At 38.5% G+C, this 18196-nt stretch overlaps 1 protein-coding gene across 9 annotated transcripts in view; it reads right to left on the bottom strand.

The window, feature by feature from the left end:
- ZPLD1 (zona pellucida like domain containing 1) overlaps positions 1-18196 on the bottom strand; it is a 99978-nt gene that overhangs the window by 22794 nt on the left and 58988 nt on the right. For 4 of the 9 annotated variants that reach the window (XM_085576116.1, XM_085576169.1, XM_085576212.1 and 1 more), the window contains one exon: positions 7644-7757. Coding sequence is in view for 1 of the 9 variants with exons in the window: in XM_085576081.1 (XP_085432207.1) it covers positions 415-445 (31 nt within the window). In the remaining 8 variants the exon portion in view is untranslated. The other 5 variants (XM_085576318.1, XM_085576442.1, XM_085576387.1 and 2 more) reach the window with 5 other exon arrangements.

Genomic DNA, 18196 nt, shown 5'->3' with positions numbered 1-18196 from the left:
TGCTATTATCGCATCCAAAAGCAGCTCTCCCACCTAGCTCTTCACAACTTTCTCAACAAGTGAGTTACAGCAACAATGCAACCTCCTTTTTGTTTCAGGTGGGTACTAAATTCCAAACAAAAGCACTCTTTGACTCTTAACACTTCTTCCATTAGATTCCTGTGGAGATTGGCAGCATTTGCAGCTAATGTTGATGAAGAATTGTGAAAACATAAGAAAGAAAATAAAATTTCCAACTGGGTTGCTATGAAACCTCTGTATTTTCATGATCTCTTCACCCTGTCCATCACTCTCAGATGAAGAAGCACAGCAGTGTTTTCCTTGTTTGTTTACTATGAGAATGCATACGTTATTTTGAGAGAAACATCTTTTCTTTCAGAAAGTTGGCATTTCTCCAGTGCTCTGCAGCCTTACCTCTGCTTGCACATACAGCAGTTACATCCATAAAGTGGCTACTACTGATCTCTTGTATATGGGCTGGCTTCTGATGCCCATTCCAATGGATACATCAAGGGCAATTTACCAAGATCTAAATCTGAGTTTAATTTTCTAACATCCACCGTGGTTTTCTGCTAGTAAAAAAAAAAACTGTTTGAAAAGAGTTAAATGAAAGATGCCACTGATAAAGCTGTAAATATTATTTTAGATGAAAAGCAGAAGTTTATAATAAATTCTAAAATTTTAATTATTAAACATAACTTAAACTGCTGCATTTTGGAGGAAGGATAGATGATTGCTAAGGAAGACATCTGAATTAAGACATTAAGTATTTATAACATTATTTCTCTAGCTGTATTCAGAACAATTCAGATTATAACACAACCAATAATGTCCTACTTGCTTTTTGGCTATTGACTCATTTGCATATGAATCAACATGCAGATCCACATCACCAGCTGAGCTGACTCCTGCTGCTTTTGGTTAAATAAGCTAGGAATATGCATTATTTTTTATTTTTCAAGAGAACTGCATGGCTAGAAAGCATCCTGAGAGGCCAACATCACTGATCTGCCCACCCCAGACACAATTAAGGCATTCTTGCTTTTCCAGTCTGGTCTTAAAGGCTCCTAGCAAGCTATTGCTCAACAGAAATTTCTGAACTTCAGCCCCCTCAAAATGTATAAGGCATCCTAACCAAAAGTTTTGTACCATACCAATATGGCTGACCATGTCACAATTATAGAAGCATAAAAGTTTTATCAAAATAGTAACAGGAACATGATATTCTTGCTGGCGTATAAATGTGAAACTAAAAGTCCACGTACAAAACCATAAAACAGCAGCAAGTGGTCAGGAATGGGATGATTTATAATCATGGAGTGAAATTCATGAGGAAGATATTTGCCTTTTTTTCTTCATTTAGTATGCAATTCTTAGTGTGCCTTTTCTGAATGCAGCTCTTCTTGGTTTAAAAAAAAAAAAAAAAAAAAGACTTCTTTGATCTACAACAAACCTATTTGGCTTTTAAAAAGTTATCCAGGATTAAACAGATGTCAACACTTACTGCAAAGGAAATCTGACCCTTTCTGTTCATTAAACTCTGAAACAACAAACCCAGCCCACGTTTCACTGAGGCACCAAGAGCCAGGCCCTCCTTTCTGCTGCACATCACTGCAGAGGTCAGAGCTGCAGCAGGCAGTCCTCTCTTTAATTGCTATCACTTTACAGAGCCCTTGTCCCTGCTTTGATAAACTTCACCATGCCAAAAAACCCGCAGAGAATTCCCAAGTAAAGATGCTTATGATTTAAACATCACAAGCTTTTGCAGTCAATTTAGGATTTTAATTCCACTGAAAAGCTGTAGTTTGATTTAAATTTCCTCTTTTTTCCTCTGTCATGACCTGATATTCATTTGTCTTCTCTCCCATGCTCCCTAAAAAGATCTTAAATTTTCCATTGTCAACAGCATTCACTGATTCAGCCCTATATTTTTATTGAATTGCATTTGTGAGCCAGTTGCAACTTCTAAGCACATTATTATTTCAAATAGTCTTCCTGTATTTTATAAGAACTTCCTATAGTCCACTGCTAATTTTCTAATTTTAATTCACAGGGTATGGCAGTTCAGCGGAATATGGTGAGCATCATGGCTTCTGACTGGACACATCTTTCCAAAAGAATAGTTAACAGTAATAACAAAAATTTCTGAAAGAAAATTATAGCTGTGATGAGCACATAATAAGCTGGTGGCACATTTGTAAGTGTTTTCATACATGCCTAGTATACTAGTAACTGCCTAGATGTTGTCTAGCAATGTACATCAGGTATCTACAAGTGACGGAGTAAGAACATTAGTTCTGCTCACAAAAGTATTTTCAAATTATCAGTACACAGTTCAACTAATCCATCTTGGTCATCTTGTGACAGAATAGTTCCTTGTCCTTCTGGCTTGCATTCAGCTTCTGCACGTGCACCCAAGTTGTGAAATGCATTTATGGTGCCACTGTCGGGTCCTCCAGAGCCCCTTTGCTTCTAAACACACACCAGAGTGTTTGCCATCATTTAAAAGTAACCCAGTGAGCAAAACCAGAGGAATATCTCCCTACCTCAAGTTCTTCAGTGGAACTTTTCTTTTAAGTTGTACATCCTATTGAAATAGATTATCCAGCTCATTTTCACTTCCACTTTATATCCTTGGGTCTCGTGATGCAGATAAAACAGGACTTAGATCTTTACAGTAACTCTTTTAAACACAAGCCTATCAAAAGGTGATAATTGCCTTTTTAAAAGTTTTTTTAATAGAAAAACGGGTAACTGAGGTGCAAAGAACTTTAAGATATATTTCAGCTACAATATTTTCCTATGTTTGTGGATAATCTTTGGTTCTGAAACACGTATATCTTTTTTAGAGTGTTCTGTCATTTCAGACCCCATAGTGCCACCACATTTCTGACAGCTAGAAAAACCTGCAAAATGGAAAAAATAAGTATATACAGACACGCACACACATATATGTACATGACAAGTGCAAACACACAGAAGCACACACATGAGCCTTGAAGTTCAGGTTTCCTACTAAACCTATGAACAGCCTGTATAGCCCCAAAATTACAGTATTTAAGGGCTCACAGCAAATGTAATAATGTGGCATATATGAGGAAATAATAAAGCTAAGAACATCAGAAATCTGTGCACCTCAGGATGTACAAAACCAGCTGATTGTTCACACACGGAAAATGTGAAAATATTTTTGTTTTAAATAAGTAAACTAATCTCTCTTGTAGCTATTCAGAACACAGCAGTTGTGGACTGAATGAGAAAGACTATGATTTAAAAATACATTTTAGTTGGACAAACGTGCCTCAGCATCAATTATCTGGCCCCAGAATGACCTGTACATATTTTCTAGTCATATTTTTGCCCTCAGTTCTTGAGATTTATAAAAAGGAATCCTTAATTATCTCCGTAATATATTAGATTTGTAATTAAATATTAGGTCAAAGCTTGGAATAACTTCTTAATCAAAATACAACCAGAACCAAACAGGAGCTTTCCCTGACCAATTCTAAATCATAGCTACAGTCTTAAATGCCAAAATGTTTTGTGAGTCAAGTAGGTGCCCATAGTGTGCCCAAGGAAAATGAGACTGAAGATATTTTTGCTGTTTTTGAAAAACAGAGATTTTGCTTTGGTACAAAAGTTTAAAAAAATTGTAGCATAAGTTAAAATAATTTTGTGTTATTTTCAAATATTTTTTTCAATAATCTCTTTCACAGAACAAAAAAGCCAAAGGGTCCAAGAAAGAGATGTTAAGTTTCCACAAAAGGAAGCCACATCAAAATCATTAGACTTTAATTTGAAAGAGCTCAGATTTTCACACTACAATGGGCAACTCATATTCAAGATCATAAAACACTTATGTGGAAGCAATACATAGTGTATTTATGAATTGAAATGAAATAATCATTCTAAACCCTTCTGAACACCAAAAGGGTGAAAACCTCCATCTGCTTCCAGAACTCACAGCTCAGTATTTTTTGTGACTCTTTTGGCTCTAGTGAGAAATAAATGTGCATGTTGTGTAAATAACAGAAGTCTTACAGCTGTTGAATCTATAAAACGAGGTGTGTTTAGAGAGAGGGACTAGCACAGGTCCATCTGGAGCTTCATCTCAGACCCTCAGATAGGCAGAATTCCAGCTGAGACAGTTTTTTTGCCTGCCTAATGAGTAGGGAAATTTAATTAGTGTACAGTACTGCCAATAAGCTCTTAAAAAAAAAGCCCTACCCTCCAACACTTCAAAACATTCCTAATAAACTTTTAAACATTGTACCTTAGTATACATGTATGTCTTTATTTTTACAACCAATCCTTGGATGCACTTTTTTTAAATCTAGTCTGAAAATAAACTAAGTTAACTGCATATTTACAATGTGAAAAGAGAATGGTGATCAAGTGAATACTATACCTTTATGAAATATTTCCAGAAGATTTATACAAAGCAGAATAATACCTTCTTCCAAGGAGACTGACTACTGGGAAAATACAATCATAAAAGTATAAATAAATCTAAACAACTATTTGTTGAACAAGCCAGAGATCTTTACTTACTAGGCCTATTTAAATTTATTCACTTGCAAGTGTTGAGGTCATGGAGTAGACTCTTTACCTGCTATTCTGTGCTAAATAACAGATTTATTCTAGCATTTCCTGTATCCACTAGTAAAATAATATTCTTAAAATGTGATATCTTCCCCCTACACTGTTCCATATTACTTTCACCATAGCTCTGCTTAGTTACAGTTGAATTTTAGTTTAAATATTGCCAGAGTACTTGCTTTGCAGTCCCACAAAAGCAGCCTCAACAGTATATTTATATCTCTCTGCCATACATTTATTTTAATAACCTAAGGAAATGCTAGCATTTTTCAAATCATGCTAATGATATCATACAGCAAAAGTTCATAATTATATATCTGAGAGTTAAGCTAAAAAATATAAGTCTCTCTTTGAAATTGTTTTCAAATCCATGGTTCACAGATACCTCAATAAAGTGTGAACACCCAAATCAGCTTTAAGTTCCACATATAGAAATGCAGAAAATTACATTTCCTGAGCCTCACAGAAAAGATTCATTTCTATTCTATTCTTCCAGCCTGCATGAACTAACCAGTGTTTCCCACAGGACGTTCGTGCAGATATAAAGCACAGAATGTTGCCAGTGAAAGCAGATTTGTGAGGAAAACTAGTCTTAAGGAAGAAATTTATTGTCAAGGCCTTGGACCTGAATTAAACAATTTTGAACAGATTATTCTCTCACTTTCCCACTCTTCATATTTTTCTACTGCATCAGAAAAACTTTGACATCAGCAAGATACCTGAGAAAAAAAGAAATTAAGCTCAGTATAAGATTTGGAGACTATTGCAATGACTAGTCTGAAAAGATCATTTTTAGCTCAAATTTGGATGTTCCTGACAAATCAAGACCTGCTTTTAATTAATAAAATCCACATTATTTGGCTTGTTGTGCTCTGCTTTTTTTAAATTTTGTGGTTTATAGTTAAACTCTTTAGTACAATCTAAGTGGATTCAACTGAAACACCAAGAACATAAACCAACTTAAGCATTGATAGATTCCCCATTGAGGTCACTGCATTTCTGCCTCACATCATAAAACTAAAATAAAAATCATGCTGGATTTTCTTTATCTTACTTCAGCCACCAAACACTGCAAACAAACTGATTACAAAACAAGAACCATCAGATAAACACCAGCTGTGCCACATTCACTTACAGGCTGGCAAGCACATATAGAAGTATCTGTAATGCTCAGAACTACAGTATTTAAGATACTGTCTAATTAATCCAATAGGGAGAAAAAAAATGGGACCATTTAGCTCTATTGCAGCTGGTCTACATGGTGTTTCTCCTTCAGTGGAGACACTGCAATTTGACAATCACTGAGACTAAAGCAAGTCCAGGATCATCTTGGACTGAAACACAAAAGGGAAAGCTGTGTCACGTCCCCTGCACAGGTAGTGTACAAAGACTGTCCCTAAAACCTGAAACTAAGAAGCTTTTCCTAAGAAATGCATTCTCCACACATGCACATTCAGTCTACAGATTTCCTTTTTGGACCACTGATTATTATAGGGGTTCCACCAGCTAGCAAATTTCCAGATAAATTACAAATCATCTGATAGAGGCCCCTGAAGTGTCATGACATTCTACTGGCCTTCAGTTGCCTCTCACCATGGTCTGGATTCAAACACTGATCTAGTGATGAAATGCTCTTAATCCCATTGCCTGACCCCAGAGCCCTGCAACCACATGGGCAGATAAAGATCTAAATGAGTATCATTCTACTTAATTACGCTTTTTATGCTTTTGAAGATAGCAATATAAATATAAATCTTAGTAAAATAATGCTTGATGTCACTAGCAAGTAGATTATACTGCAGCCATCTGTTTGCAGCTTGAAAAGTTACCAGTAAAATTAGACATCCCTGACAAAAAGCACCAAGAGATTATGCCATCATGATTACTTCAATTTCCTCGCTTTTAGAAACAACAACTAAGCAGTAAAGATGTAGAATAATGCTGCAGTGGAGTGCAACCTTATCTAATCCTTGGAAGTTAAACAAATTAGCAGTAAATAACGCTGCCAATATCTTGGTCAAAGAAAATATGTAATACCACAGATTTCATAAACTATGAAATCAAAGAGATTCTGTTCCCAAATTTATATTTAAAAAAGAAAAACTATTTCTATTGTGAAATAGAAGAGATTCACTCATGGCTATTTCTTTCATCATGTTTCAAGTCTGTGTTGTAGCACTTTGGGACTTAAAACAAGATTTGAAGTAATTTTTGAGCCAACCTGTAAAACAAGCCCAAGGTGTACTGCTGAAGATCTAGCTGAAAGAAAACAAATCATCATGCACTGGTAAAACCGTTCTTTGATCAAGAATATGCAAGCAGGGCCAGCATTCCTGTCTTCTGAAGCTCTTAAGGGTCCCCCCACAGTACACAAGGCAATTATAGTAACTATGTCAATTTGGACAGTATCAGTTCATCAGCTTAACCAAAGACTTGATTTCAAATGCCTGCGATCCTCACTGAAGAGTATATCACTGTTATCATTACTTTAAAAATAAACAAAGGTGGTGCAATTACCAGCTTTGTGACCAGAAACAATGTCATTTCCAATCAACAAACTCATCATTCAACTGCAGCGGAGCCAGATAAGGAGTCCTGCTTATCAAAATTTTCCTCCATCAATGCAATGACTGTGGGAACAGGCTGCCTGACACCACAAGCTGGATAACATTGGCTCCTTCAAGCAATTGATTGTTTCCCTCCTGAAAGCACCACGAGTGGGTTTGACATGCACTGATAGCCTCCACATTGCACGGGGCTCAGAACCCTCCTCCCCTAACATTAATGGCACAGGTCTGGTGTGTGTACCCCCAGGTAAAAGCTAACTTGCAAAAGTCAATCCCAGCTGGAGCCTAATGCCTTCATGTTTGCCCCAGCCATTCCCTGCATACTTCTTCCCCAACAAACTACCACTGAGATTTCCTAGTGAGGTTAAATTTGTCTGACGGGTGATAAAGCAAGAATTTCCTTTTAAAAGTAATGAATACCGTGATATTAACCAATATTTTAGTAAGTTCTAGTTGGCTGACATGGTGGGCACTTACCCAAATCCCCTGTAGCTGTTGAGTCAGCTGTACTCCATCTATCCCGTGCTCCTGCATGTGATCAACTGTTCAACTCCTCTGCCCTGCAGAACTTTTTCAGAAAATACTCTGAGCCTGTGGATGGAGGAAAAGAGACACTCATTATGAAAATTCTTTTTAAAATAGGTCTGGATTTCAGATGGGAAAATTTGACAGGTCTCAGAATACTTTACAAGCCTGTTCATCATCAGAATGAAACTTGAGTAGGTTCTTTATGGTGGCTTTTTTCAATCCTCTGCCTGTTTTTTTTTTTTTCCTTGCAGGCTTTTGATCTGCTTCTCTCCACTTGTATGAAGAAATTCAGAGGACCATGTGGGACAAACAATCGACCTGGAGAAATTATTCTGTCATCAGCTTGTTGAGGGAAAACCTTGTCTGCTTGAAAAGAGGGGTGGGAGAAAGGAGAGAGATGGAAGCATTGAGATAGGATCAGTAACTAAACTGCAAGGCTATCAATGTACCATTGTGTGTTGTGAGAAATGTCTTTTGTGTTTTTTTTCAGCTCTGGGCTAAACTCATAGTACTAATCAAAACAAAAGCAAAAAGAGCGACATTTCACGCTGTGATGAAAATGTGATATCGGGGTGTCATGGTGAATACAGGTGACAACAGAATGATAATTACCAACAGGACATCAATGCACACAAAGCCAAGTGCACACAAAGGCAAAGATCAAGCTGCTAGAAACTAAGCCTGCTTCACAATATCTACTCCTCTATTTCTGGGATTTGGGGGGGGGGGTGGTCTTTAACTCCCATTTCTAGCATTAGACTTCTTCCTCCTTCTGCCCCTTCCCTTCAGTTTATATCATAACCATCTATGACTGGAAGCTTTTGTTACACCTCTGGCCAGAGAAAACAGTAGTTTGTAGTCTTTTACATCATAGAGATAGCTTTGAGGTGCCTGGATTTGTTGGGGTGTGGGGCAGTTTTTAAAAGAGAAAAGCCCTGCCTCTGCCATTCCTTCACTTTGGCCAGCTCCTCTTCAACATCGAAGTGCTGCAGAGCACACTGTGTACATTGATGGCAACCCAGAGCAGACATAGCAGGACCAGCACCAGCACGATGCACTGACTCACCTCCTCATCATCATCCTCAGTGTCAGAGCAGTGGCAGAGGAAAGAAGATTTTCCTCTTAACACTGGAGCGTCGTACAAACTGAAATTTCCCTACGCAATATCAGTTTCACAAACAAGTGCATTTAAAGAACAGTCTAACCTTGAGTAGGTTTCCAAAATGAGAATCTCTATTTATGTTTTTATTTATTTATGACATGTCCAATAACAAAAGCCATCCCTTGCCTTTTGGTCTTCAGAGGAGATTATTGAAAGCATCAAATCATCATAAATCACAGTGCAATTTCTGTTTCCACTGACACCAATCACAGCTTCTGCAACATCTGGGTTTCCTCCCTCTGCAGCAGTATGTACACTATGAAATCCTGACAGGTGCCATCCCACCTTTCCCTCGCTGCAGACTGGTTTTCAACAAATAAAGGAGGCAAAGCACAAGACCACGGGACAGGTCCTTACTAGGTGAGACTTACTCAAGGAGCTGCTCACCACCAGCTATCCACGGAGGAGCTGGGCTGGGCTCCTCCAGACACAGCTCCTCCAGAAGCTGTAGGAGCAGCGTGGCTGAGGTGGGCACACTTCCAGCTGCCCACGTGTGTGAGCAGAGGTGGTTAAATGTTGGAACTCAAAATGTTTCTCAGACATTTTTAGAGGTTCCAGCCTTGGTCAGAAGCATTTTAGACCCTGGCAGGCAGCTGCAAACAGCTGTGATTTTGAGTTTGAGCCATGGAATGAGTTACCAACTTTGGAGGTGGAACAAGCAGTCACAAAGGGTTAGATAGCATAGTAAAAGTAGTTACAAAACAGAGGGGAAATTTTTTTGGTATTGTACAGGGGGGTTTTAGCACCTGTCCAGGGGGGTTTTTACTTTGTACATGAAGGTCAGAAATTCTAAGATGGAGGAATGTGGGCTGATCCTGTTCTTCCTCCTTTTTCCTTACCTCCATGTTCTTGGTGATGTTGGCACTTACAGATTGGTTTAGAGTAGAAAAGCACCATTTAATATAGGTAATAGGCATTGGGGAAAACTGTAACCATGTAACACGTAATGTACCATATAAAAGATAGAAAAGCACCATTTAATATAGGTAATAGGCATTGGGAAAAACTGTAACCATGTAACACGTAATGTACCATATAAAAGATAGAAAAGCACCATTTAATATAGATAATAGGCATTGGGAAAAACTGTAACCATGTAACACGTAATGTACCATATAAAAGATAGAAAAGCACCATTTAATATAGGTAATAGGCATTGGGAAAAACTGTAACCATGTAACACGTAATGTACCATATAAAAGAGAGCAGCAGCCCTGGGTGGGGAGAGAAGAAGCAGTCGGGGTCAGAGAGGATGTCAGGGTGTGTGTGTACCTCTGCCTGAGCTGTGAGCAAACCACAGCAGCCCCAGAAGAAAATCTTTTAGATAACTCGCAATAAACTGCCTTGAGACCGAACAACAAGAGGCTGTGGAGTTTTTCTTTGGAAGCAGGGTTGGAGGAGAGACTTTTCCACCACACGAGACCCCAGACCACGCCCGGGGTCCTCACAGTGAAGGCAGCCCAGCATCCCTGCACCCCTCAGGGCACTGCTGTGAAAGTCTCTGCTGGCAAGCGCCTCTCGCCTGAACCCTCCAGGGAAACACGGATCTCCGGGATGCTCCCAACCCCAAACAGCTTCTGCCACCTGCAAGGGCAGCTGGTTTCTCCTCAATCTATTAAAACCCCATAGGCAGGGTGGAATAACAGCCCAACATGTTTCATGTCTAATTAGCTACTCTTGTTTACAGGAAGTTATCAACCAACAAATCTCTGTTCCTAGTAAAAATGAGCCCTTCACTGCTATAACACTGTACCTATAACTGACCTAAAGGATATACCACACGCACTCAAAAATCCAAGTTTCCTTTTCAAGTTCTCTATGGAGAATTCAGTAATTCCCCTGCTATATAATGTGCTATTCCTCTATTTTTTACATTAAAAATAAAAAAATCCCTAAATTATTTGACAGGGAAAAAAAAAAAAAAGAAAAACCAAAAAAACCCTATTTCACCATTAACCCTCAAGAGAATGTGCCCCCAAATATTTGATGCTCTAATCTAAGAGTGTATTCATAAGGAATACTGTTTTCACCCTGTATAATATTCAATGGTTTTGAAAGTTTTCGGTATCATTTCCAACAGTTATTGTGGCCAGAACAAATATATGATTACACTTCTATGAATAGATCACGATAAGCTTTCCAAATGTACCTCATTAGGCAACATCTTGCTCATTTCCAAACTAAAAATCTGTCTCCATTCCACAAAATCCTCTGCCCATCTCACTCATATTTTATGTATTATTTGAAATCACACAGGCTGATTCTTCTAAACTATAATTTTAAAGGAGATTTGGATACAGTTTGATTACTAATTTTATGAATTAGCTTCTAAAGAACTTTCTCTTTTCATATAGAAAGGTATAACACGTAAGAAAAACATTTCTTTTTCACTCTTCTCCAGAACTTAGAAAGCCTCCACACCTTGCTACCCATATCTAAATACCAGTGAGGAGACAGAGAAACTGCAAGAGAATAGAAAAACTCAGTAGAAAAGAACAAATTTCAAATAAAAGTTTATGTTCAAAGATTTTAACCAGTCCATGTGTAACCCAAATTCTACTGCTGTTTTGCCCACAATGTAACCACATATTTTGCCAGATTTGAAATTATCTTAAAAAAAAATAAGATTGATAAGGTAATCCTCTATTATTAACCAGAAAAAAAAAAAAAAAACTGGGTTTTATTACTATTATCCTCTGATAGCTAGCTTCTACCAAACACAGACCACATCAAACTTCACTGCTAATACCAAATTCTACAAACCTCAGCTAGATTGCTAGCTTGAAGCACAGGGGCTATTTCAAGACAAAAGATTCTTCAATGTTATAAGTCATATGAAATTCCCACTCTCAGTTTAAAAGTGAAATGCTTTGCTCTGTGAAGTGGGATTCTGGATCTTTTGGAAATGAGCTCTGAATGTGCACACTAATTGCTGGAGAGTCCATGAAATTAGTTCTGCAGCTTAAATGACATTTGGAACAATTCAGCCAAAGCACATCTCCATTGTTTAGGAACAGAAGTTTTAGGTACAATTAGGAAAGTAATTTTTTCTAGCCGTATATTTTTGTAGCATATATGTCAACATCAAAAGTTTAAAATATGTCTGAAAAAAAGGATAGTTAGAAGAACAACCTCAGCTGACAAAACACAAACAAGCAAATCTTTCTGATAAAACAACCTGACAAATTTTGGCATATTTTTGGGACATATATCTGTGTATAGACTTATATTTGAGAATATTCTCATGGATTTCCTCCCAAGATATCATCATCATCATCATTACACACATTCAGTTTTTCTGACAGTGAAATTTTGGAAGCCTCCAAACAGCCCCCAACTCCATCTACAGTTGTTTTGTGTCTCTCATAGCTCAATTCATCTTCATTTAAACCCTCCCACACACACACACTTGCTTTTCTAGACATTTCTCAGTATTAAGTCCATGTTGAGCCCCTTGACATAAGAAATTCACATTATTACCCAAGTTTATTTTCTAAAAGATCAGATTTAATTCAAACCCCAGCTAAACTGGATTAACAACTTATATAATTCTTACTGTACCTAATCAATGTGTGCTGTAACCACAAGGGAAAAAAATGCAAAAAATCAATACTGCATGAGAGATTCCTCCCTAGTCATAATCAAATATACTCATACAAACATATGGCTTAAAAATTGCCATGGCTGTTTACATTATTGGCATCTAGAGCAAGTGCACACCAGTTTTAACTGAATAGTATTCAACCTCAAAACTATCTAGTTCACTTTCTATCTTGCCATAGCAATTGTAATTTAAATCTCTCCAATGCAAACTGTTAGCAGAACAGGGAGCACAAGTGGGAAAAATTATCATGAAAATATACCTGCAATGAAACACCACAGAACCCAAATCCAGTTTAGGCAAAGTTTTACCAAAGACAAAAAAGTGACCTGAACAGATTGCAAATAACCCTGGTATCAGTTCCATTTGGGTACAGACCACAAAACTGGGATAGACAAATCCCTGTTAGTTTTACCAGCACACAACTATATATATCAAAAGAGCAACATGTTTCAGTGTCAGCAGAGGTAAATGTGAATTAGAAATGGCTGTGGTTATAAATTGGGAATTGGAATAAAAAATACACACAAGACTCCTTCAGCTTCTCTGGATTTATGTAAACCAGCCTGCTCAGTGGTAACAAGTACATACTCCCTCTGCTTTAAAACAACATTAAAACCAGCTCATTTCTTCATGGAAAATTCCTTTTTATTTCACAGCTCTGCCTTTTAGTTTTAGATTTTTAAGCCCCAACTGGCAGAACCTACATCTGATCTACATCTACACCACAGATTACCTTAGCTCACCCATGGCTGTCTTGAAAATGAGTTTTCGTGTTGACAATTACAGACTTGACAGCTCCGTGTGAAAATAAATCTGGAATTCAACTTTCTTTTGGATTATACAGAAAATTTCTATTTTATCACACATTAAAAAAAAAAAAAAATCACCATGTTACCATTTGCTATCTTATCACCAATCATAGAGAGTTACACTTTTCACACACAAGATGCAAGTTTGTTTTTAAGGCTACAATTTCCAAATATGCACACTCTTCAGTAGCATTAGATGAATCCTAAACCCTACACACTTGAATGTAACAACTGAGGCACCCTCCTTTATGAACACATTTTCACCTCCCAGCCAAACCCATAGTCTTTATTCCTGTCCTAGATTATTCTTAATTTTTCAGTAGTTAAAGCATTTTTTCATCTGCAGAGGCCCCCTCATCCCTCAGATGAGAAAGAAAGGGTGTTTTTGACCTGAAAGGAATATTCACCTGGTGCTCTTGCTTTACAGCACAGCCTTTTTCCTGTCTCCCTCTGCCATTAGCTTCTTCAGCTAAATGCAGATGTCACCAGCCTTTCTTTAGAAAAGGGAAATAAGTGTCCCATTAAGTACTTAGAGGAGTGGACAGATTCTCCCATTCAGCTGGTTCTCTACACACTTGATGGTGCTGAACAGCAAATCTTCTATTTCTGAGAAAGGGCTATCACAGAGAGGTCATTTTCCCCTAAGTGGTTTCCTTATTTCATCTGTTCTCGAGTTTAGTGCGAAGTTGCTGAAAGATTCCCTCATTCATGTGATTGCCAGCCTGTTCCAGAGTGTAGGGTGAATGAGGCAATAATTATTTGTTGGAAAAATACAGCTACTTTAGCTTGCATTGCAAAGAAATATGCCTGAAGTTGTCATTATTCCTGGGACAAATCCTGAGACCTTTATTTCCTTTTCAGAGAGTCAGGCCCTGCTCACAATGGAGAAAAATTACGTGCAGAGAGTCCCAGCTGCTGCTCCAGCTCAGGGAGAGCCCAAAGTGACCTGGCAAAGGGGCTCTCTGACCAAGCACTGCTGCACACCACGAATGCACCCACAGCCCGGGGCTCCTCCAAGGAGGAAAGCAATCACCAAGGAAGGTAGGATGAGAGTTTAATGTACTTTAATGCACCAGTAAAGCTCCCCATGCCAAATGGTTCCCCGTGTCTCCTTTGGCAGAAGTGGGCTTTTCAGCTTTAGAGCCTGATTTACATTACACTAGAAGGTTCTCTTGGAAGTCTCTTATTTTTGGAGGCAGGGGGGATTTAGGCCACTTATTTTCCAAAAAAAAAAAAAAAAATCAAGTGCAGTGTTAGTGGAATAAATGCAGATTTTCCCATGTTTAGCCGATTTCTAAGACCATTTTCAATAAGATATTTCCCAGTCAGGTTCAGTCACTGTTGTAGTTACTAGGACAATTTTCTAGCATTTAATGCAAGATTAAAACTTCAAAACAATAAGGCCAATAAATGTCAGGAAATTCTAATAAAGGAGTAAAAAAAGAGTGAAAGAGATCAGAAAGATTTTGCCAAAGAAGAGCCTTGACCCATTCCTCCTAGGATGCACCTGCTCTCGGAATACAAAAGCAGCAAACTGCCCCTAGGAGGAAAAAAGCTTACTACACAACCCCTATGAACTGCATTTAAGATGCATGTTCATTATTTTGCAGAAGGAACATTCAGCAGGATCAATATGCCATCAAGATAAAAGAAAAGCATAAATTGTCCTGAGAGTTGGTCAGAATTTTCTTTACTGTCAGCCAGGGAATTAAAAACAGGGCAGGAGGCATATTAAAACTGTGCTTTTATAAGCCTAATCAGTAGGCTGGAAAATGAGTTTCACAAAGAGATAATGAGCTCCCAAATCATAATTTGCCAAGGGTGCATCGATTTTCACTCATCTTCAGGTCATTTGCGAGCACCCAGCACAAGAACACCTTTCTGCCCCAGGCTCCCACCAAGCAGGGACCTGTGCCAGAACAGCTCTCCTTGTGCAAGGAGGAGTTCCCAGCCTGGTGGTTGCATCAGCTGAAAAGGACATGGCTTTGGATCCACTCAAGATGGAGATTTCATGGTCATTACCAAAGCTGAGAATGAGAGCATTTTTGTGCCCTGTTGGATAAATATTTGCTTCCCCTCTTGGGCATCTTCACGCATATGGCAAAGAGTTAATTGTAATCAGTTGATGACAAAAGCAGTTGTGCTGCCATCTCATTGGTTTTGCCAAGACTGTGTTCTCATCCCACTCCATCCCCAGAGCTATCAGGGCATTTACCCAGTGCACCAGAGAACAGAGCCAATGTCCCTCCTCCAGCTCCACCTTGGGGACCACTCCATTAGGTCAAGGCATAAAATTTACACCTGGGTTAGCAGCAACAAGTTTTGTGCCCAGCTCATTCTGAAATGGTTAAATGAAGACTCTAATGTCAATTACAGCAAGTGAGAGAATAATCCAGTTCAGCATATGTTCTAGATCAGTGCCTAAAGCACTGTCCTGAGAAAGAAAATAGAAATAACACTCTCAGACAAGAGAGGAATTAAACCTAAGTCTTCAACATCTTAATCAAGCAGCCAGATCCCTGAATTAACAGAGAGCAGCTACTGCAGAAGCAGCTTTCTATCACCACCACCGAACCTTTTTACAAATAACATCACAAGAGGGATAATATAAGTTAAAAACAGTCTTTTCATTCAAGTTGACATTTAATGTCTTCATTTATGGCAACACACAAAATCCATATAACATATCTACATTCTTTCTACCATGAGTCAGGCTTGTTTTTCTCTCCCACCCATACATCATCAGTCCACAAATGCCCTATGATAAAAGCACTCACTGGATTTTTTCAGGAGAAAGGCTGGAATCAGAGGGAACAGTCTTGTCATCTGACTCCTCTACATATTATGTTCTTTTAATTCCTCTATAATTTGTATTTAGAGTAAGACCTATATGTACAAAATTCTATGTTAACTCCTCTCACTTTTCACTCTCTAGTGCTTTCATTTTATTTGATTGCACCTTGCTCTTGTCAGCAATTTAGACTGGGTATTAATTGTCTATTACATCACCTCTTTATTGTGTAGCAGGCACAATTTTCTCTTGTAAGGAGTTATCTTCATCCCAGGACCTGGTTGGATTCCAAGGGAGCTATTTGTTTGTCAGGGCAAAATTCAATAAAAAAATGTTGTTTATCTTCAGGAGCTATTTATCTTCTGCTAGAGAGTAGAGTAATTAAAAAATGGTATAGTTTGAGGGAAGTGAATAGGTTGCTGAGTTGTTGTTTTCTGTTTAAATGCGGTGTTCCAACGATCACTAGTACTTCAAAATTGTTTTTGCTCTAGCAAAAGGCACAGAATTATAAGGGGGAGGAGTGCTCCAAGTTTTGGACATATTCTTTATTTTTTCCATTCTGTCACATCTCTGAACAAGTTAGACATTCCCAAAGCTGTTCATTTCAGTGGAGAATGAGGATTATGTCCCTTACCTTAGGTAAATAAGATCAGGTATTTCTTTGGTGGGTGAGAGGGAAGGAACCTGTTACTCTCTCTCTGATTGCTTGAACATGTATTTCCAGTAGCACAGTGTCTCTCCCAAGGTAAGAAACAACATCCCCCACGTTTTTCATTGAGAGAACTCGAAGCTGTTGCTCCCTTCTTTTGTTCACTTGCTGAAGGTGTAGATCCATCTGAATTGGTAAAACTAATCCCCACTTTGAGCTGCTCTTCTCTGAAATACTCTGAATTCCTTACTGTGCAGTGACCAAGCACTGAATGGGCTGCCCAGAGAGGCTCTGGAGTCTCCCTCACTGGGGATATTCCAGACCTGTCTGGATGCAGCCCTGTGCTCTGGGATGTCCCTGCTGGAGCAGGGAGTTGGACCAATGACCCACTGTGCCCCTTCCAACCTTACCCAGCCTGTGGCTTTGTCCCTTCTGTGCTGTTGTACAGGGGTCTGCAAGACAACTTCTCAGGACTGGAAATTAAAACGTGCTGGTGGTTCAGCATTACATATCTTAATTTTCAGCTTCCTCCATGCAAAACCAGCACAAAGAGCTGCAAAGTTTAAGCTCTAAATTTCACACACATTTTCTAGAGAAAGCACAGAAGAAATGAAGGCTTGCAAATCTTCATTAGTCTGTACATTATAGAAAGATACTCTAGGCTAAATATCAGAATTGCCTATTAAATACCATAGCAACGGATCAAAGTATATTTTGGCACACTTAAAAAACACTGCAAAAAAACAAAAACATGAAAAAAATTGTGATTAAATATATTTTAAAAGAATCCATAAAATCAAAAGTTGAGGAAAATATATTTTCTCAAGAATTACAGCGCCACTTGATCTATTTCTTTCCTTACTATTAAGTCCACTGAATTATTTATTCATTCAAGTGCTTTAATCAAGATAACCACTCAGAAGTCATTTGATTTAAAAGTACTGTTACTGCTAAATGCAGCAGTACCAGATCAGAGGAATTTACAGCCCACAGTTATGTGTGGCAGCACAAAAAGCTCGCTGCACTAAGGACACACTGCATGGCTACAGCCAAGAAAGGCATTTCAGGGTATAAAAGGAGATTTTTATCCTTCTATGATAAAGCAGTCCTGTTGTGAGAGACAGCCTTCTGCCTTTTGCTCAGCTCCAGGACCCACACTGACCACACCAAACGTGGTTTGTAAGTTTATCCTACAAGATGAGAGTGTCCAGGCAGTTTATTGTGAGTTATCTAAAAGATTTTCTTCTGGGGCTGCTGTGGTTTGCTCCCAGCTCAGGCAGAGGCACACACACACCCTGACATCCTCTCTGTCTGTGTCTTCTTCTTCTCTCCCCACCCAGGGCTGCTGCTGTCTTTTATATGATATATTACGTATTACATGTTTATAGTTTCCCCCAATACCTACTACCTATATTACCAAGTGCTTTTCTACTCTAAATCAATCCATAAGTGCCAGCATCACCAAGAACATGGAGGTGAGGAAGAAG

The sequence above is a fragment of the Lonchura striata genome, chromosome 1, assembly GCF_050655825.1.
Source record: "Lonchura striata isolate lonStrDom1 chromosome 1, ASM5065582v1, whole genome shotgun sequence".
NCBI classification, from domain to species: Eukaryota; Metazoa; Chordata; class Aves; order Passeriformes; family Estrildidae; genus Lonchura; species Lonchura striata.
The sequence above is the reverse complement of the archived record's forward strand: the minus strand, read 5'-3'. Positions and strand labels throughout refer to the sequence as shown.